The sequence below is a fragment of the Plecotus auritus genome (assembly GCF_963455305.1).
Source record: "Plecotus auritus genome assembly, chromosome: 1".
In the NCBI taxonomy this organism is placed as follows: Eukaryota; Metazoa; Chordata; class Mammalia; order Chiroptera; family Vespertilionidae; genus Plecotus; species Plecotus auritus.
This window is the reverse complement of record NC_137770.1, coordinates 85518946-85540156: the sequence shown is the minus strand read 5'-3', so window position 1 is coordinate 85540156 and position 21211 is coordinate 85518946. Positions and strand designations below refer to the sequence as shown.

At 42.6% G+C, this 21211-nt stretch overlaps 1 protein-coding gene across 2 annotated transcripts in view; it reads left to right on the top strand.

Moving 5' to 3' along the window:
* Positions 1 to 19001, top strand: part of STXBP6 (syntaxin binding protein 6) — a 273100-nt gene extending 254099 nt beyond the window's left edge. The window contains exons 5-6 of one of the 2 annotated variants that reach the window (XM_080674802.1): positions 9215 to 9372; positions 15930 to 19001. In XM_080674802.1, the coding sequence (XP_080530928.1) occupies positions 9215 to 9372; positions 15930 to 15953 (182 nt within the window). In that variant the 3' untranslated portion in view covers positions 15954 to 19001. The remainder of the gene's footprint in view (positions 1 to 9214; positions 9373 to 15929) is intronic. The other variant, XM_080674803.1, reaches the window with a different exon arrangement.
* The last annotated feature ends 2210 nt before the right edge of the window (positions 19002 to 21211 follow it).

Here is a 21211-nt window from a genome sequence, read left to right as displayed (position 1 = left end):
TGCATAGCATGATGACTATAGTTAATAATACTATATTGAACACTGGAAATTTGCTAAAAGAATAGATTTCAGGTGCTCTCAACACACACACACACACACACAAAAAGAAAGAAAGAGAGAAAGAAAAGGAAGAAAGAAAGAAAGAAAGAAAGAAAGAAAGAAAGAAAGAAAGAAAGAAAGGAAGAAAGAAAGAAAGAAAGAGAAAGAAAGGAAGGTAACCATGAGGAGTTGGGTATGTAATTAGCTTGATTGTGTAATCATTTTACTAAGTAGTATATGTACATCAAATCATCATGTTGTAAACCTTAAATATGTACAATTATTTTTAAAATAACAAAATGTGGCTGGTCGGTGTTGCTCAGCGGTTAGAGCATGGGTCCTCACACCGAATGGTTGAGGGTTCAATTCCTGGTCAAGGGCACATACCTGGGTTGCAGGATTGATCCCCGGCCCTAGTCAGGGTACATGTGGGAGGCAACCAATTGATGTGTCTCTTACATCAATGTCTCTCTCTCTCTCTCTCTCTCTCTCCCTCTCTCTCCCTATCTCTCCCTTTTTCTCCCTCTCCCTCCCTCCACTCTCTCTCCATCCCTCTTTTCCACTCTCTATGAAAAGCAATGGAAAAAATATACTTGGATGAGGATTAAGAAAAAACAAACAATATGCTTTTTTTAGGGTCAAGATCTGGGTGATCTTGGTTGAACTACTTCAGCTCCCTGAGCACTTTTATCCTGAATTGTAAAGTAGAGTAAGAATATATTCCTTTGAGAATTTGACAACTTACCATAGCACCTACACAGAGTAGACAGTCAGTGAAAACTAGCTTTTTCTGTGAGTGACTGGCTGATACTCACACTGCACCTGAGCCTAACATGCAGCAACAACTAACTTTTCCTTTTAGAAAGGCTTACTATAACCTGGCCATGTAACAGAATTTACTGATCAGTCAGTACTACAAAAGCAGGAATGAAGTTTTACCTTCTGAAAGAATCTCCATCTTACAAGGGCCCTAGAGGTTGTCCTACACTGAAGTGTAACAGTGTGATTTGTATTGGTTAGTCAGTGTAATGGTGAAACAGCTTGGCAGTTTACCCATGCTCACAGACAATTAATGGAGTCTGTGAGTTAAGAACCAATGAGTTTCACCCTAGTCAGTGGTTAGAGTGTCAGCCTGTGCACCAAAGGGTCACGGGTTCAATTCCCAGCCAAGGGCATGTGCCTGAGTTACAGGTTTGATCCCAGGCCCCAGTAGGGGGACATGCAAGAGGCAACCAATTGATGTCTCTCTCTCCCTCTCTCTCCCTCCCTCCCTCCCTCCCTCCCTCCTTTCCCTCCCTCCCTTCCACTCTCTAAAAATCAATGGGAAAAAATTTTTTCAATGAGGATTAACAAACAACAACAAAAGCACCAACGTGTTTGACTAGATAGGCCTTTGCATTCAATCACTTTGTTTGTAGAAGTGAAAGCTAATGTCATCATTATTATTTCAATTATTAATCTGTAAAATGTTTAGTGCAAGTCACAGTACTACACAGAACCTCCTTAGAATCATCATGATTACCATGCAACTGAATTACTACCGATGGGATGGAGGTGGGAGCTCGTCTCCGAACAGAATAGTGTGTGAGTGGTTCAGAGTGACTTTAGCACTGAGAAGGCCTGCAGTCAGGGAATCAGGTTTCCATGAGACTCCTCTTTTGCTAATATGTCCTCTAGTAGTAGAGACACTGAGCAATGAAAATTGGAAGCAAAAAACAGAAAGGAAAATATTGGCTGAATCCCATAGTTTGCAAGAAATTTCAATATCATGAATAAATTTCAATATCATGAATACTCGCCCAGACTTAAGTGTACCTCAATGGTTTTGCTAAGAAATTTAATACAATAGATGAAACGGAAGAGGGACTATTTAATCTACTCAAAAATAAATTATTATTCAACACTTTGGGTATATATGGGAGTTACTAGTGTTTTTTATCTATTAACAGATTTAATATAATAGATCTCCATGCCAATTTTTGAGAGTTTATTATAGTAGAACCAAAATCTACTTTATATACATTTTTTCCCATAATTGGTTTTCCTCTAAATTGGTTTGGATAAATGGGACTTATTGAAAAGATATTCCTAATTGGTTAATTGATTGTGGGATAGAAGTAGTCCAAGCAAAACTATTAACAGATTTCATTTTAAAAGAGTGCTTTGAAATAACCATTTTCACTTAGCACTGAGTGTAGATTGGCATGTATTTGTCAATCACTTATTTTTATATGATTTTTCCACTATCATTTTTCCCAAAAAGACACATATATAATTTTGCATTTCCAATATTATATATGTATTTGATACAGGAAGTAGCTACGGAAATTCTGTTTAAGTTGCCTCTTTACTAACTATAGAATTAGCAATTTTGATTACCAAGATGCAATCTGAAGTCTAGGGCAGTGATCGGCAAACTGCAGCTCACAAGCCACATGCGGCTCGTGAGCCACGGTTTGCTGCTCTGTTGACTAATGAGTTTGCCAACCACTGGTCTAGGACAATCAAAAGAAATTATGTTGATATTTGTGCCATTAGAGTATTTTATGTGCTTTTTAAGATCTTTCCTCTCCTTCCGCTAGCCAGTTTGGCTCAGTGGATAGAGCATTAGCTCTCAGATTTAAGGGTCCTGGGTTCAATTCTGGTCAAGGGCATATACCTCAGTTGCAGGCTTGATATCTGGCCCTGGTTGGGGTGCGTGTGGGAGGCAACCAATTAGTGTGTCTCTCTCACATCAATGTTTCTCTCTCTCTGTCTTTCCCCCCTACCTTTCACTCTCTCTAAAAAAAAAAAAAAAAAAAAAAAAAGGAAACATATCCTTGGGTGAGGATTAACAACAACAACAAAATCTTTCCTCCTCTTTCTTCTCTTCTACTGTTACTTTTTAATTGTGATTTTAAACAGTAATAATACATTGTTAAAGCTTTATCTCAAGTTGCTCTCTCAAAATCTTCTAAATCATTTAACAGAAAGATGCCAATTACATATTTTTAAAAGCACATATTGAGTGATACTGATGTGAATGCAACATCAATGAAGTAAGAATAGTGTCTGCTGTACTCTTTGGAGGCTATAATTTAAAAGGCAGTTGACTTTATTTGCTGTGCTTGAATAAATAAATTTAGGTATCAATATGCTTTGTGTCTGTTTCGAGAGAATTACTGCTCTGTCTGCCTTGGAAGGCTGTTTTAGTTCCAGATTAACTCAGCACAATATGATGAGCCCCAACTTTTGAGTCAGGCATCCTATATACAAAGCATACTCATTGATTTAATGAGTATGTGTTCAGCTCCATGTCTAAACAACACACTGTGCTATACACAGCAGGTATACAAGATGTCTAAGAAATGTCTTCTGCGAGCCTCAAAACACTTAGCCCTGAGATAAGAGGGCAAAGAGGGAGACATGCAATGGAATAGGGTGTATTGTGCCATTTCCAAAGTTCCTCCAAAGCAGATGTGGTCTTTGGGAGGTGGAGGGGCAAGTATCCATTGAGCACCTACAGGCACTTTGTATACATCTTCATCTTCACTTCCACATCAGCCACATGCGATGGATGGCATGATGTTCATATCAAAGATGTGGACATTAAAGATCAGAGAAGGTAAATCACTCCCTCAAAGTCTTTCTGCCAACTGTATCAATGTAACAGCACATAGTATGCACTTAAATGAATAGTTCTGAATGTTGAACAAATCTTTCATGGAAGCAATCTTCCACAACCACCAAGAGCCTCAGAAATGTGTATGTCCTTTGAACCAGCAGTTTTATTTCTAGGGATTATCAGAGATGTGGGCAAAGATTGTGTGTGTGTGTGTGTGTGTGTGTGTAAATGCAGGAAGGTAACTGCACCCTCATTTGAAAAAGTAAGACTTTTTGAAACACAACAGATATCTAAAAGAGTAATAGTTGAATAAATTACAATAGTGTAATGCAGCCATTATAAACAGTATTTTCAAACAATTTTCATGATATAGGAAAGTACCCACAACAGGATATATATAACTAAATATATAGAGTATGATTTCAGAAAAGCATATACAGAAAAATACTACAATAAAATGTACCATAAATATAATTTATGGTCATCTCTAAGCAATTGAATACGACATGATTTTTTTTGCCTTTTTATAATAATGTATATTCTAAATTTTCTACAGTAAGTTTTTTTAACTTATAATAAGGACAGGATCTTTTGTTTCATATTATGACTTTAAGAAGTGCATTAGGAATTGTTACACTAGTCTCATTGCATATAGTTACTACAGACTGTGTCATTAATCTCAGTACAAGGAAATTCTCATGGAGAGTCAGTTCCCACAATTCTATTTGTTTACTGTGTGATTCCTGACACACTGTTAAATCGCTCTATGTTGCTGCTCCCAACTGTAAAAATGGGATTTTAAAAATGATGATATGCCCATCACATTAGGTTGTTATGAGGAGCATATTTTATTAAATGCCTAGAAATAGTAAGATTCAGGCAACTGTCATTTTTGCATTGGATTTATTAAGCTATTTAACTTCTATTATTTTTATACTTTACAATTGTTTATTTTAAGACTAATAACAACAAATTTTTTATAAACATCCTCTTTACTTTTGCTATAGCAAAAATGTTTTCTTTTTTGCATTGACCTAATCATTAAATTCCTGGCACAATCTCTAAAGGAGATAGTTAACTTCACTAGACATAGATTAAACCCTTAGCCATTTGGCAAATTTAGAATTTCAGGACCTAGTTATATCATATGACAGCATCAGTTACATGTCCAACTCTCTGCTAAGGCATGAATAAATCATAAGAGGGATGATATATACTTGCTGCCTCTCAGTCAACCAACATTTATTAAGTGTCTACTGTGTGCCATGGATTGGGAATCAGAAGTGAGAAAGACACAGCTTCTGCCCTCAAGGAGCTCACCCTAGATATCCAACAATTACATGCAGAAAAACAAATACACCATTTCAAATACACTGAGTGGCCAGATTATTATGATCTCTGAATGCATAATAATCTGGCCACTCATTGTATATCCTATATAATAAAAGGCTAATATGCAAATTGTTCCCTCGACCAGGAGTTCAACCAGCAGGCAAGCCAGCCAACTACCCATGTCCCCTCCCCCCAGCCAGGCTGGCCGGACCCCACCCATGCACAAATTCATGCACCAAGCCATATATATATATATATATATATATATATATATATATATATATACACACACACACACACACACACACACACACACACACACACACACACTGAGTGGCCAGATTATTATGCGTTCAGAGATCATAATAATCTGGCTACTCAGTGTAGATATACAATGATGTGTGTCCTGGGGGCATCAAGGGTAGAATGTGCTAAACATGATGAGGTTTTCTAGAAAAGAGATCTGGAGTGTATTGCAGTATTTAGGAGTAAATGGGAGGGCAAAGATGAGAAGCAGAGTTCCAGACAGAGGTAGCAGGAAGTACAAAGGCATATAGGTAAAAGAAACATGACACATTTGTGAAAATTCTGGAAAGGTGTGGGATTAGAAAATGCTAGATAGAAGGGAAAATGGATGGGATTCCAAGAGATGACCTGAGAGAGAGCAGAGTACGAGTCTCACTTTTATCTCAAAGTAGTGGGGAGGTGGTTACAGACTTGCCTTTTTTTTTAATTTTCAAATTAAATTTATTGGAGTACCATTGGTTAATAACATTATATACATTTCAGGTGTACCACTTTATAATATGACATCTGTATACTCTATTGTGTGCTCACCTCTGTCACCACACAGCCCCTCCTCAGATTCACCACTGGCCATGCTGAGCGCGGTTCAAGAAATAATGAAATGAGTATTGGAGAAGATGTGGAGAAAAAGGAGCCCTCCCACACTGCTAGTGGGAATGTAAACTGGTGCAGTCACTATGGAAAACAGACTTGCCTTTTTAAAAGTGTACTATAAAAGTGTGGAAGACAGACCAGAAAAAGTGTAGGGACAGGAAGATAAAAGGCTGTCTCTATAACTCTGAAGAAGAGAGGAATTGGACCAATACAGAAATAATGAGAATGGTAGAGAGCAGAGAGCTATGTAGGAGGTGACTTTTAGTTGTATGGGGTAAAAATGAGGGAGGAATCTAGACTTGACTCCCAGACTTCTGAATTGAGGAGCTGGGCAGATAGTGAGGTTAGTCACTGAGCAGGAGAGCCCAAAGGAAAAGCAAGTGTGAAGGGAATGATAACATGGTCATGTTTAGACATATTGATTTCAAGATGAGTTTGGGCCACCCACCTGGAGTTGTCTAGTAAGAAAACATAAGGATCTGGAGCTCAGCAGCACAGTCTAGCTAAGGATAAAAGTTTGGCCATTGAAGTCGTGAGCTGAGTAAAATTGTCCCAGAGAGAGTCTGTAGAGTGCATAAGAGAAGATGGCCAAGGACAGAATCCTTGAATTACAGCATTAGCAAGATGATCTCAGAGAGAATAAAGTAAGCAAGCAGGAGACCCAAATCAAGAGAAGAAAATTCAAGAATTAGGGAATGGTCAGTAGAGTCAAGTGGTATCCTCAGGGAATTTATACTCCAGCTTGGAAGTCAGTGCATCTACAGGTGAAAAATTGAGGTGGAAGTGTTGCCCAGGATCGTACTTGATAAAGCACACCAGAAGGATATGGACAATTCTCCCGGAGTTGAGGGAAAGGAAAGAATAGAATTGTCCTGAAGCTTGATGAAGGTGATAGGACTTCACTGGGCCTGAAATATGGATAGAATTGAAACCAGGAGAGGTCATTTCAATGTAGGCAACAAGATTTGTTCAAATCCATTCTCATGCCCAAAAACAACCCAAGATAGATTTTCTATTGATAATAGTCAACAGTGTCATCTTTGAATAGTGGAGACAGCAGTTGGTTCCCTCTTTTAGTTATAACATTTGTTTCTCTTTTAGTTATAATGACTATTGGTTAAATCATATCATATAAAATAGAATGTAGTGTCACCTGACATCATGTGCAAAATTAACTTTATGGACGTAATGAAAGCAGTATGGCTTATGCATACCAGGATCATTTCAGAAACAGATATATCTGAACTTTGAGAATATCGTGAGGGTCAATTCCACTGGGAAAAGACAAGTCCTGGTTATAATCCCTCTTTATTTTGTGAAAGCTAATTAAAAAACCCCTTTACTTTAGTGCAGCTATTCCTAGCTGTGAAGTTGCAGATTCTTGGCCCCATCTTTACCCTAGCCTCTGGTGACTAAGCTGGGTATGGGGAAGGAAGCAGGAAAGGGGGGAAATCTTCTTGTGCCCTCCCCCCCTCCTCACCTTCCAGTACCTTCTCCATCTTCCCATTCCATCCCAATGCCCTCTTTCTTCTTGAGAATACTTGAGTTGCAATGCCACACAAGCAATAACTCTTCATTTACCAAGAGGAATGCCTTGAGGGCAGAAACAGTCAGGCATTACCTGGGGAAATAACCTGTCAAAACCTCTCTTTGCTTGTCTGCTTACAATTCTGGCATAGTGGATTGCTTCCCAGAACCAACACCCTATCTGCAAAGAGGAAGGTACAAAACAAGGAAAAGCCATTGGAATACCAGGTTCCAGTGCTGGCTATGTCCCTGATGACATGATCTTGTACAAGCCACTTAACCTCAACTAGTCTCAACCTTTTCAGTAGAATTTTTGGACAAATGAGATGATATTTGTGAAGGAGTTTTATGATTGCAAAAAGCTAATGAAATATTAGATAGTGATGATGGGCTATCATCATAGTTATGAGTATAATGTGAAAGAAAGGGGACCAATATTTCTCCTCCTAAATCAGTTCTGAGGACCTAGACCTTCCATTCCAACCCTTGCATTCAACCACATTTCTCCAGAGCCTCTTCTCTCCTGGTCCCTGTTCATCTATGCCGATTTATCTTGGCTCATTGTAGTGCTTGATGCAACTGAGTAATACTAAGTTACCCCCATTCTCCCTTCTTTGATGTTAGTGGAAGCCCTTGAAATCCACCCCTAAAGAAGAAAAATGGTCAGCAATTCATGAAGTGCTTCCTCTGGGCAAGGCATTTTCTTCTCCTGAGATCATTTTCTACAAACCACAGACTGTTCTCACAGAGGAGAAATTAGGAAGCCTTTGCAGCTGAGACAAGAGGAAATTACATTTCTATTAAAAGCTGTCTGTGGCTAGATGCATCCATCTCAGGTACAAAGTTAAATGATGTAATAAACTTATTCAAAGACATAAAGCTATTACACTAAATGCCATTAAATATCTTCCACTTAATGTTAACAAAATGCAGTCATAAATTTCCTTCGGTTGTCATTTTGCCAGATGCTTGTTCTCAGTGACTGATGCATCTGCCAGTTCTTCACTGTTGAGTTCTGTTTCCAAGTCCTGGCAAGTGGGATGTCAGGGATGCCTAATCTTTTGAAACATGATGGCTTCCAACTTTCTCGGTATCATCTCTAGTGAATCTGGGAGTGCGAAGTTCACTAAGTCACTGTTTTCTACCTCCTGGCTAAGTGCGGTGTTGAGGCTCCGTATTTCATATACTAGAGATCAAAGGCAAGGAGACCCAACCAACAGAGCCACAGCTCAGAATTCAAGGTTGGGAGGTGACACATCTACTCCGGACTTTGAGGTTGATTCGGAGCTTCTTATGTGGAGCCATACCTTTAAGGATGAAGGTTAAAATGAAGGTTAGAATTGAAAGGAATACAGAGCATTATATCTGGAAAAGTTCTGTGCCCCCAGTTTTCCTGTGGTTGTTCACCTAAACCCCAGGTCAATGGGAAAGGCGCATAAGATCCAGACATGTCTCATTAAACTTGCCTAATTCCCTGAACTTATCAGAATTCCCATTTCCCATGCAAGCCAAGTCCTAAATCCAGGAGGACCCAGTCCCTTTATGCTTCTATAAGCTGAATGCCAGGAGAGTGGAAATGAATGGTGTGTTGGTGATGGGGATGTGCAAGAAGCTTTCAGCATTTGCTCAGGTCCTATAGCCAACAGGTGTTTTTCCTGCCAGTGATTCAGTGAGACCCAATCAATAGAAATGTTGACTTGGCCTTTGTATAGCGTGGCCTGCCGTGCTCTTACAGGCTGCTCACCCCTGGCAGGGGTCTGTCACTGTGGGCCAGCCGAGCCAGTGTCTGATGCTCTTGCTGTCCTTCTTCAGGAAACAGCATCCTCCATTCAGCGGCCGATAGCGTGTCCAGTGCCGTGCAGAAAGCGAGCCAGGCCTTGAACGAGCGTGGGGAGCGATTAGGCCGAGCAGAGGAGAAGACTGAGGACTTAAAGAACAGCGCCCAGCAGTTTGCAGAAACTGCACACAAGGTGGGTCCTGCAGATGGCAGAGGTCTCAGCTCTGGGCTGTCAGAGAGCTTGGGTGCTGAGAAACTTGTTTTCCCTCTGTCCCCCATGAGGGCAGATACAAAATCAAGCCTTTTCCCCCCCTATACAATTTCCATCTGCTACTTGGTAAGTACTTTTCGACCCCCTCAGAGTCCTGAAAGATTCCTCCTTGTCCCTGTTTCTTTGGATATCGCTTTTCTGATTTAGATTTATCTCCATTCTGACATCTTTATCCCTATCTCTGACCTTGGACCTTAGAGAAGTGTGGACCATCTTTAATTCCTGCCCAGAAGTTTAGGGCTCAAGTCTCAGGGAACAGTGTGGGGAAGGAGGAAGAGCTCAGGTCCCAGAACACTCCTCCTCCCTTGGCCAGTGCTGGAAGAGGACTTAGGGCTGCTTGTGCTGACTTTTCCTAGCTGTCTCTTTCCAGTCATGAGCTCAGCATCCTGTGTTCTTATCTTTTCACCATATGAAATCAAGCTGTCATCCTAGGGCACGGTGCATCTCAGGGCTGGCCTCCCTCTGCAAGGGGCTGTGGACCTCTAAGGTCGACCTGACCAGCGCAGAGCTGCCTACAAGGTTTCCTTTTGTCTCTGAACTCAGAGAAAAGCATTTCCCAGTGACCAAGACTGTGGGTACACACACCCACATTCACACACTCGCTAAGAATGTGCCTTTTGGAAGGGGAAGGGGAAGGGGGAGTTTTTATTGGCAGCTAGCTGTCTAAGGCAGTCACAAACCAAAGGAAAGAGTCCCTGTTGGTCAGACAATGGAGAGGATTGATTTCTGCTCTTCTTGTGTTTAAAATCAAAGAGCAGTTCTTCTCTGGCTAGTGATTTGAATCTAGGTTTCCAGAAACAACTTCCGCTGATAAGTGTTAGCATCTCAGACTCATCATCTGGCCTTACACATATGCTTTTCAGGTGACTTTGTTAGGGAATGGGGCGGGGGGTGGGGGGTTGATTTGCTTCAACAGAAAACCCCACTTTTGCTGAGGAAACAAGAATAGAAAACCCGAGAAATAACAAGAAAAATCTCTCCAGCTGAGCTCAGGCATGGGGCTCAGGCTTGGACCAGACTGTGGATCCAATTCTAAATAGGTGCTTCCTGCCTTCCCTTCCTGCAGCCCCTTTGCCCAGACCTGTTTTGTTGTGTCATCAATTCTCTATCATGACAGGGTCTTACTGAACAGCTGCCTTGGGGGCCCCTTTGAAGTTCCCTGGAGGAGACATGGGCAGATCTGTTTGAAATGCAGGCCAGAGCCTTGTCTTGCTGTGGCTGTCACAGAGGGAGCGAGCTCAGATTTATGGTTTGCTTGTCCCTTGATCCCTTCTCTAGCCTTCATAATACAGAAATAATGATGAGATGGACATGCTAGGATTCCAGCCCCAGCTTCATTTATAGCAACAGCAACTTTAGTAATTTAAATGAAGGGTGGACAGAGGAAGTCTGGAGAAATGGTTAAAGTGTTGATTTGGAGAAGAGAAGGCTAAAGGGAATAATTTGTAATTGTCTTCAAGTCTGGGAAGGGTGATAGTACAAGGGATTCTCTTTTATGTATGACCCCACAGAATAGAGCAAGCGATCGTGCACTGATAAAATTCTGCTAAAACAAGAGCTTCGGTTAATGATTAAACCATGAACCAGGTTACCAAGGACTTCTGTGAAATTGCACTTCCTAAGGTGGAGTAGACAATACCTGGAGGTCATGGATGTGGGCGACCCCCTCAGAATTTATACAAACACTGGACTGGATAACATAAGCAGATGGCCGGAATTCTTGGCCCTGGTCACCCTGTTTCCCTGATACTTTAGCAAAGTTTGTTAAGTAATTGGGAAGGCAGTATGTATGGTGTGGTGATTAACATCTTGTGTTTGATTTGTCATCTCAGTAACTTACTCATCAGTGACCTTGGGCAAGTGCTTAATTTCTCTAAATTCCAGTTTCTTCATCAGTAAAATATGGCTAATTAATACTAATACCTATCTGCTAGGTTACTGAGAGAATTGAATGAATTCCAAACTATCAACCTATTATCACATATAAATCTAAATTAATATCCCATATAATAAAAGGCTAGTATGCAAATTGTCCCCTCGACTGGGAGTTCAACCAGGAGTTCAACCTGGAGTTTGACCAGGGGGCGGAGCCAGCCAGCCAACCGCCTGCAGCCCCTCTGATCGGGCTGGGCCGGCTGGACCCCACCCATGCACAGGGCCTCTAGTTTGTTATAATTATGTCCATAACAATGGTTTCTGCTGAACCTGCCCCTATGTGGTCGCATAATGAACCTAGTATGGTGGGAAAGGGGGGTGTAGAAATGGGCTTGAGGATCCTAACACAGGGATGGGAAGGGTTAGAGGGGAAGATGTTGTATCCTCCAATGGAGAGAGGGATGACCTCCTGCTCCATGCTGATGCTTTCTAAACACAGAGCAGCCCTTGAAGCAGGATCCATCGGAAAAGAAACAGACTAGCCCACCAAAGGCAAAAGGGCCTCTAGCTTTAACCATTGGGAGTGTCCGTGCCAGCCAGTGACATCCTCCTGTGGATGTTCTGAGGAGGAGAGGGAGGGGCTGCTAGTGTCTGCCCAGGGAGTGTGAGGGAGACACTGTTGGGGCCAAACTGGGATGTGTGCTTATGAATCACCGCCATTGGCAGTATTCCTAACGAGGAGACTGGCCTCTCTAGATAAGGTGTGGCTGTTTTCCTGGAGACTAGGGCTTCCTGATTTGAACCCACTGGTATAGGCTGATCATGAAGATGTCCTTTCACTGGTCAGAACCCTCCAGGCTGCCTGGTGAGGAGAGAGTTCAGAGGTGGAAGCCAGGCATTCCAGCCCCCAGACAAAAGTGGCTGTGCTGACTCAGGAAGAGCAGGCTGAACTTACAAGTCGAGACTCAGTGCACACGTGAGAGCCCCGAGCAGAGAAAGGCAATTCCAGGCGACAGTTCTTCATGTTTCCTGGTTGAACAGGGGCAGCAACTCTGGCTGGAGAGTATGGCCTGCCCTTTAGATTGCAGGAGAAAAGGATCTCCGGCTTTCTCGCTTTCCCCGGTACTCCTGCAATGACCCAGGTATGCCAGCTAGTGGATCACCTTTGCATGACCCTGCCATCAAGATGTGTGGGTGTTTGTGTTCTGTAGAGCAGATGGAAAATGCTCCTGCAGCCCCTCTCCCCCAGCTCGGTCAGCCTGGCTTGAAGAAGTGGGGTTCCTTCCTGAGCTGTGAGCTGGGTACAGTCTTAGCCCTTAGGTAAGTGCAGCTCAGCCACGGAACAGACCTGCTCACTGTCCCTGCCCCAAAAGCACAATGTTGCAGTGTGTGCAGCACTCTGAGGCCTGCCGAGCAGTGAGTCAGCAGGCGAGAGCAGGACCCCACACCCAGGCATCCTCGGATGACATTTCTCGCAGAAAGGAACAGTGATCCGCCCTGTTTTGCACAAGCCTGCATTTGTGGGGGAGGGAGTGGTAAGTGGCATCTGCCTCACTGGCTGCTTGTGTCCTTACTCTGTGTGCTTCCTTTGGGTCTCTGGGCCAGAAGGGACCTCAAAAGTCCAGGCCTCTTAAAGATTCCCCCAGTATGGATAATGACTTATTATTATTATTATTATTATTATTATTATTATTATTATTATTTGGGTATAGTAGTTTGCATGGCTTTGAAAGAGAAAGCTTTCCATGACATAGTAAGAAAATAAAATATATCAAAAGGAAATTTTAAACTTCCCTTCTATAAGAACTCTGACTTCTAAATTGATCCATGGCATTTGAGTTGGAGATGATATTTATAGGCATGAGGTACAAAGCAGTTGTGATGTTAGAGCTCAAGGTCATATCAGGGAAGCAACAGTACCCTGCCTTCCATATTCTAGCTCCTAACTCCCAAGCAATTTAAAAAAAAAAATCTAAGTTGCATGGAAAGGATGCTGCTTTCTGACTTTCTGCAGAAACACCTCAAATAGCAGAATGTCCAATCCAGTTGTATTTCTGCAAAGCTGAGCTGGCCACACCCGCCTAACTGGGGCTCCCTTTGTGCAGGTCCAGACACACTGAAGTGGTAGCCAGGGCCTGGGAGCAACAGCCCCATCACTGCTGAAGATTAATGATTGGGTGAATTGGCACAAGCCCACTAGTTGAAGGTTAACAGCTCAGTGAATAACCAGATAGCAGCATTGGTCAAATATTTATGATTGTTATTCATTATGCACAACACTTAACAGCTCTATGTTGATATGAATGGTCCACCCACATTGCTAAATAATATATAAACACTGGAAGACAGAGCAAGATGTGGGGCCATACAGCAGAGGGGCTCACAGTGTGGCCAGGGAATGGGATGCACTGGAAGGAGAGCCCTGGCTCTGCTACTTCCACCCACTATCCTATATAATAAAGAGGTAATATGCAAATTGAGCATCACTCCACACAAGATGGCCCCCCCCATGTGGACACAAGATGGCTGCCACAAGATAGCCAGCAGGGGAGGGTAGTTGTGGGCAATCAGGCCAACAGGGGAGGGCATTTGGGAGGCACCAGGCCTGCAAGGGAGATAAGTTGAGGGGGACCAGGCCTGCAGGGGAGGGCAGTTGGGGGGGACCAGGCCTTCAGGGGAGGGCAGTTGGGGGCGACCAGGCCAGCAGGGGAGAGCAGTTAGGGGTGACCGGGCTGGCAGGGGAGGGCAGTTAGCGGTGACCATGCCTGCAGGGGAGGGCAGTTGGAGGGGATCAGGCCTGCAAGGGAGGGCAGTTAGGAGCAATTGGGCTGGCAGGGGAGGGCAGTTAGGGGCGACCAGGCTGGCCAGGGAGGGCAGTTAGGGGTGACTGGGCCAGCAGGGGAGGGCAGTTGGGGGTGACCAGGCCTGCAGGGGAGGACAGTTAGGGGCACTCAGGGCGGCAGGGGAGCAGTTAGGTGTCGATCTGGCTGGCAGGAGAGTGGTTAGGGGGTGATCAGGCTGGCAGGCAGAAGCAGTTAGGGGCAATCAGGCAGGCAGGTAGGCGAGCAGTTGGGAGCCAGCAGTCCTGGATTGTGAGAGAGATGTCCCCCGAGGGGTCCCAGATTGGAGAGGGTGCAGGCTGGGCTGAGGGACACACACACACACACACACACACACACACACACCCGTGCACAAATTTCATGCACCGGGCCTCTAGTGTTTCCATAAACTCTTTGAGGTCAGGAGTTATAAGCCACCTCCATCCTTTGTGGCAAAAACCCACAGCACTTAGCACACAGCCTAGGCATACTCAGGACTTCACCACACTGTCTGACAGTTGACTGACTATTGCGTCAGCACTTCAGAAGGCCTGTGGAGGTCTTGCAGAGACTAGCAACACAAGGCCTCGGTTCACAGTCCCCTCCCCAAGTCACATGCTGACTTGGCCAGGGTGCAGCAGCTGCAAGAGAAATGTTGGTGCTGCTCTTGCAGGTGACCTACCTAGGTGGTAGCCCCAAGTTATAACTTCTTTGTTGGAGACATCAAGAAGGGGAAGGGGAGCCTAGGATTGATTGCCCTGCATTACACTGAGGAAATGTATCTTTGACATCTTCCTGTGTGATGCAGAGCACCTCTGGGTGGAATCAGAAGGGTTTCCCTTGCTACGTCTTCAAGGGCTGAGCCCCTTGTCATGATGCAAATGACGGGGCTTTCTACAAAGTTATTTCCTACATAGAATTACCTGCTCTTTGCTCAAAAACTATTCTCAATCTGCCATCTACCCCCAGTCACTCCCGCCCCAAACTCAGGGATTAATTCCCAATATCAGACTCTGGACATATGAAGAATTACAGTTCAGTCTTAACTCTGCCTTCCGGGTTCCTTGGAAAGGATCTGTCTGAGAAAAGCAATGTCAGATTTAATTTTATGTTCATACCTGCATACACTTCCTTAAATATATCATTAAGGGCTCCAGCTGGGTCGGGGAAGATGTTGAATGATATGGTGTATTTGGTGTTCTCGTTTATAAAGATCTAACATTTCAATAAACCACATTCCTCCGTCTGGATTTGGTCTAGTGTTCAGCCTTAACACGGTTTAATCAAGTGCTTTGGACTTGGTTGAAGGTCCTGGTTGGATATTGAGTGGATTATTGGAAATTGTTTCTCTATCATTGTTGATTTTAATGCTTTAGGAGATGTCAGTAAATACTTACCTTTGAAGAGTCTTGGGTTTCTGGATTACTAGTAACCCAGGAGCCCAAAGGCCTTTCCTTGTCTACCCCTCCTGTTCCTAGGGTGGATCTCTCATTCTGCCTGTGCATTGGCTTTTCCGTTGTTTCTTCAGTGGGATGAGGGAACATCACATAGCACTCTCCCTCACCTGGCCACGTACACTGACAAAATCACTGTGAGGAGGAGTAACAAATGCAGTGCTCCATGGACGATTTGGGAAAATGCTGCACACTTACTATATGCCACTGTGCCTGGTACTGTGATAACCCCAGCACGCAGAATCATGGTGCTGCGTCTCATTGTGGGCGTGGGGACAGAACACATGGGACTCCCGCTGCCTAATAACGCCTTCCTTTCCTGTCTCCGTAGCTTGCCATGAAGCACAAGTGTTGAGGAACTGCCTGTCCTGGTGACCCTCTGAAGAGAAATGGGAGAGTTTGTTCAGCAGTTTTTACAAGAATTCCGGACCTCCACTTGCTTCTTTTTTTCCAATAATATGTGGACATTTAGGGGTTTTGTTTTTCTTTTGAAGATGTTAATATGAATAAAAGAGGTTGTGTTTATACATTTCCCTAATGATCTTGCTAAGAATGCTGCAATAGCAAGAGTTTCATTTTGGTTTTGTTTTTTTCCACTGTGTGTATGTGTGTGTGTGTGTTTTGCCTTTTTTAAACTTTTTTTTGTGGTAGTTTGAATGTGAAATTTGGACTAAATGATATATTGAGCTGGGTCTAAACTGGCATCATGTATTTTTTCCCTGATATTAAACAGGAAGACATTTTAAAATGGTGACATCAGATGTTATTGTTCCTAGATGGAAATAAAAGTCAAGCCATGATTGGTTTCACTCAGTCTCCTAGCTACTCTTAATTTGAAGGTTAAGGTGCTATATCCTGAGAAATAAATCTGTATTATGAAAAACAATTGGATTTATCAGGGGAAACAGCAGTCTTAGATTTTGCTTTTTATGTAATAATCTATTGCATGAGCCATCACCAGCATTCAAAAAAAAAATCAGAATCACAGCTAGAAATCTCCTTTCTGAGGCACAGTTTAAATACTTGGTTCTAGGCTGATTATTTGAAACTATCAAATGATGACTAAAAATTTGAGGTTAAAGACCGAAGAAAACACCTATTTAAAAACCTCTGTGCATGTATGACTGCTTTTTTTTTTTTTTTTTTTTCTTTTTTTGTCATTGTCCCAAATTCCAGTAGCTGGTATTGAAAAGAGTTTGGATGTTTATCAAGAATTTATTTGTCCAGATAAAGGTCTCTGTAACTGATCATGTGAAAAGATACCCTCACAATGTCCTTGGGAAATGGCCTTCAGTTTCCTGGTATCTGATTTTTGGAAGTGTTGATGTTGTCATTGCTATTTATTTAATGTAATTTTCAGTATGGGTTTCTAGACAAATTGCATTTCACGGCAATTGCAGCATGCCAGGTCTGACATAAAACAGCACCAACATGAAGCCTGAAAGAAGTTGGCTCACACGTATGGTTTTGAATTACCTGAGGTAGTACTGGGTTTAGAGCCTAGGCGTCTGTTTCTTAGAGGGTTCAAATGCTAAACATGAAAGCCATGCTTTGTCTTCCTGAAACAGGAGGCAAGCTGCACATTCAGACACATTGCCAGCCTCCCACCGCAGCACAATGACTTTTTTTCTTTATTGATTAAGGTGTTACACATGTGTCCTTATTGCCCCATGCCCCCATAAGCACAATGATTTTTAAGCTGCCTGAATCTTCAGGACCCTTTCTGTCCCTTCCTGTCATGGAGCCAATTGAGTTCACGTGTATTGTAGCCTCTTACATAGCAGTGTAAGATGACTTTTGGATTATTTATGCTGATTTCAATAGCTTAAGTTCTCTTGAGAGAGAACTTCCCATGGAGATAGAACATTGGGCTATTGGAGAAAAAAAATTATCTTAGACAGTATGTGTCAAAAGGGAGATGGGATTTGCTGTAGACAAATTTCTGAATCCTCTTAGGGAGATGATCCAATTCTAAAAAAACTGTAAAATTTATATTGTAAACTATAGAAGTTTACTACAATATTTTGTACTTTTCTTTTGGTGCCTAAAATGTTTAAAGAAATAAGAAGTTTTCTATCTGATGAGTACCATTAGAAGCATTTATAATTTTTATGAAACGCCCAAAATATCACTCCAAAAAGATTTTGCTTGCAGATCTCATTTCAGACACACACGCATATTCATTTTCCAAATGGGATTCTAGCTTTAGAGGTAAATCGTTGGTATAAATAATTGAAAGGGTAAATCTAAAACACCCTGACAATAATCCAAACTCAAAAATACAATTTGTTGCCAACTAACAACAGTGTTTGCAGGAGCTGCTTCTGAAGTAGCAGAGGATGAGGTCACGAGCATACTGTGAAATTTGAGATTCTTCCTTCCTGCTCAAATTGTGATAGTTACTCTTCATAAATATAAGTATTCCACATCTTTCCCTTTCCTCACTCTCTGTTTATGCTTTAGGCTTGTGTCTTATTGGAAATAGCCTGGATTAGAAGAAGACCTATCTGAATTAGCTTTCTCTATTGATTTGCTTCTTTGCTGTGGCCGTGATCTTGACTTCTCAGTGTCAGTCTTAAGTAGGGCTCCATCCCTCAGAGAGGCCAGAAGATCAATCCCTGTCCTCAGAGAGGCCAGAAGATCAATCCCTGTCCCTCCTCAACCTCCTAAACCCTTGCACAGGAACCCTGTGATGACACACATCCTTTTGTAGAAGGTGCTGTAATACAAAGTATTAATACAATCTAACCTAGAGAAAATTGCTAAAACAACTCACATTAGTTGGGACCAATTAATTTGGCTGACCTTGGTAGAAGACATTTCATTTCTATTTGTTTCATTTCTGCACTTCGCTGTGAGTTTTCGGGATACTGTGTTTTTTGTGAAGGACTTCTTAAATTGTATTGACAACTCATAAGGAAACAAAATTTCCCAGTGTTATTAGTTCCTGGAATGTAGCCGTAGTATTCTTCACTAGTATTATTAGGTATCTGTGTACAGGAAGTATACAGTTATTCAGGTTAATGTTTCATATTAAAAATGTATTTGTAAAATGTAACAGGATCAGTAGTTAACATTTTTTAAGCTCTGAAAAAAAATAAAGAGTATGTGTTAGACTTCAAATTACAGTGAAATCCGTCTTAATACTTTTGTGGCTAGCAAAGGTTGTGTGTTTATGTAAAAATATTTACAGAATGCCCTAAATATGGGGTATTAAAGATAGATTTCTCTTTCAGTTTTAGAATTGTGGCACTCCTAAAGTCTGTTGTGCAGTTCATTCTTCATATGTTCTCTAAGATGACAAATATAATTTTTGTTTCTTTTAGAGACAAGTAACACCTGCTCATGATTCACTATGACAACAAATCCTAATTTTGTCATTAAATATTTTAATTCTGTGATGAAAGTTTGTTTCTCTCAGTTATTTGTAAAGTCTATACAAACACTCACAAATAAGTAGGCATCATTGTACTATTGATGCTAATGGGAAGATCTTGTGTGCCTACAGGAGACCAAAGAGCTAGGATTAGCATTAGGATAAAGTTGCATAGCATTATAATAATGAGATTCTATCCAGCAAGAGTTAGATATTTTTTATTCTCATGGGCAAAGCAATTAAGCCAATTAATAGTTATCTTTCTGCTGATGTCAGTGGTATGCTCAACTCAAGTACTTGTTATAGCATGCACCCTCATTCAACAGACTAGTTTCATGCCCTGTTAAATTGATCAAGTCTTTTTTCCAATTGATCAAATTATGTCAATTTATTTTTATGGAAAAGTAAATGCAGCTTATTTCATCACCCCATTTGCTTGCAAGGGAACTGACTTAGGTGACTACTGTAGTATAATAGCCACCTCTGGATTGGCATGGACACTTGATAAAGCAGTCAGGACTTTACAATATTTCCTGGAAGGACTGCAAGTAGAAGGGAAAGCTGTAGTCTCCACTTTTCAGAAAAATAAAGAATGGATAGATGGTTTAGCTAGATAAGGACCCCACCTTAAGTTAATTATGTATTTAAAGGAACCAGTTCTTGTGAACTAATTATAAACCAACTGCCCTGGAAAGGTGACCTTTTTTCTTAATATAATTTTATTTGTTAGTAATTACATCACAGCCAACTCTCAAATTTTATGGGAAAAGCAACATGACAAGTGTTTTTAGAAAAATCAATGGTGCCTTTTCCCCTTGTAGTCAATGAGAAAAACTATTGGCATCATAATAATCATCCTCTGCCTAAACAAGTGGATTATAGTTAAGGGTGGGATAGAAGTAGAAGGGGGAGAAAAATACTAGAAATAAATTTCAAACAGAATTGCAAATGTTTAAGTGTTATTGTTATCAAACCCCAGTATTGTTATTGTTATCAAACTGGTGTTTGCAGTGAAGGAAAGGAGTACTTTATTATAGAACTAGAGACCTGGTGCACGAATTTGTGCACCAGTGGGGTCCCTTGGCCTGGCCTGCGGGATCAAGCCAAAACCAACTCTCCAACATCCCCCAAGGGGTCCCGAATTGTGAGAGGGTGCAGGCCAGGCTAAAGGACCCCACCAGTGCATGATCAGGGCCGGAGAGGGACATGGGAGGCTAGCCAGCTGGGGAGGGACCATAGGAGGGCTCCAGGGTGTGTCCAGCCTGTCTCGCTCAGTCCTGATCGGCTGGACCCCAGCAGCAAGCTAACCTACCGGTTGGAGTGTCTGCCCCCTGGTGATCAGTGCACTTCATAGTGAGTGGTTGAATAGCCTTAGCATATCCTATCTAATAAAAGAGTAATATGCAAATTAACCATCACTCCGCTACACCCACAAGCCACGCCCACCAGCCAATCAGGAGCAAATATGCAAATAAACCCAACCAAGATGGCTACGGACACAGAGAGCAGGAGGGAGGCTTGGGTTTCCCTGGTAATGGAGGAAGCCAAGCTTTCCGCCTGCCCTTGCCGGCCTAGGCCTCCACTCAAGGCTACAAAGTTTCAATGATAGCAGATACATAAACCCAAACAGAAATGGCAGCAGCCATGGAGCTGGAAAGAGCAGGAGGCTAGGGTTGCCCTGGGCGATGGAGGAAGCCAAGCTTTCTGCACACCCTGGCCAGCCCAGGCCTCCGCTTAAAGCTACAAAGTTTCAATTACATAAATCCAAAAAAAATGGCTGCCACCACGGAGCAAGCAGAAGGCTTGGCTCCGCTCCAGGCTACAAAGTTTCAATTGTAGAAGATAAATAAACCCCAGATACCAGGGCCTCCGCTTGGGTCACCAGGGGGCATGGCCGGCCTGCAAACCACCACAGGCCCCTTGCCCAGGCCGCCTCACGCCCCAAGGAAACCCCCACCCTGATCCGGGACACCCTTCAAGGCAAACCAGGTGGCCCCCACCCGTGCACCAGGCCTCTATCCTATCTAATAAAAGAGTAATATGCAGATTGACCATCACTCCAACACACAAGATGGCTGCCCCCATGTGGTCAAAGATCCTGCCCCCATGTGGACACAAGATGGCCGCCAAAGATGGCCAGCAGGGGAGGGCAGTTGGGAGGGACCAGGCCTGCAAGGGAGGGCAGTTGTGGGTGATTAGGCCAGCAGAGGAGGGCAGTTGGGAAGGACCAGGCCTGC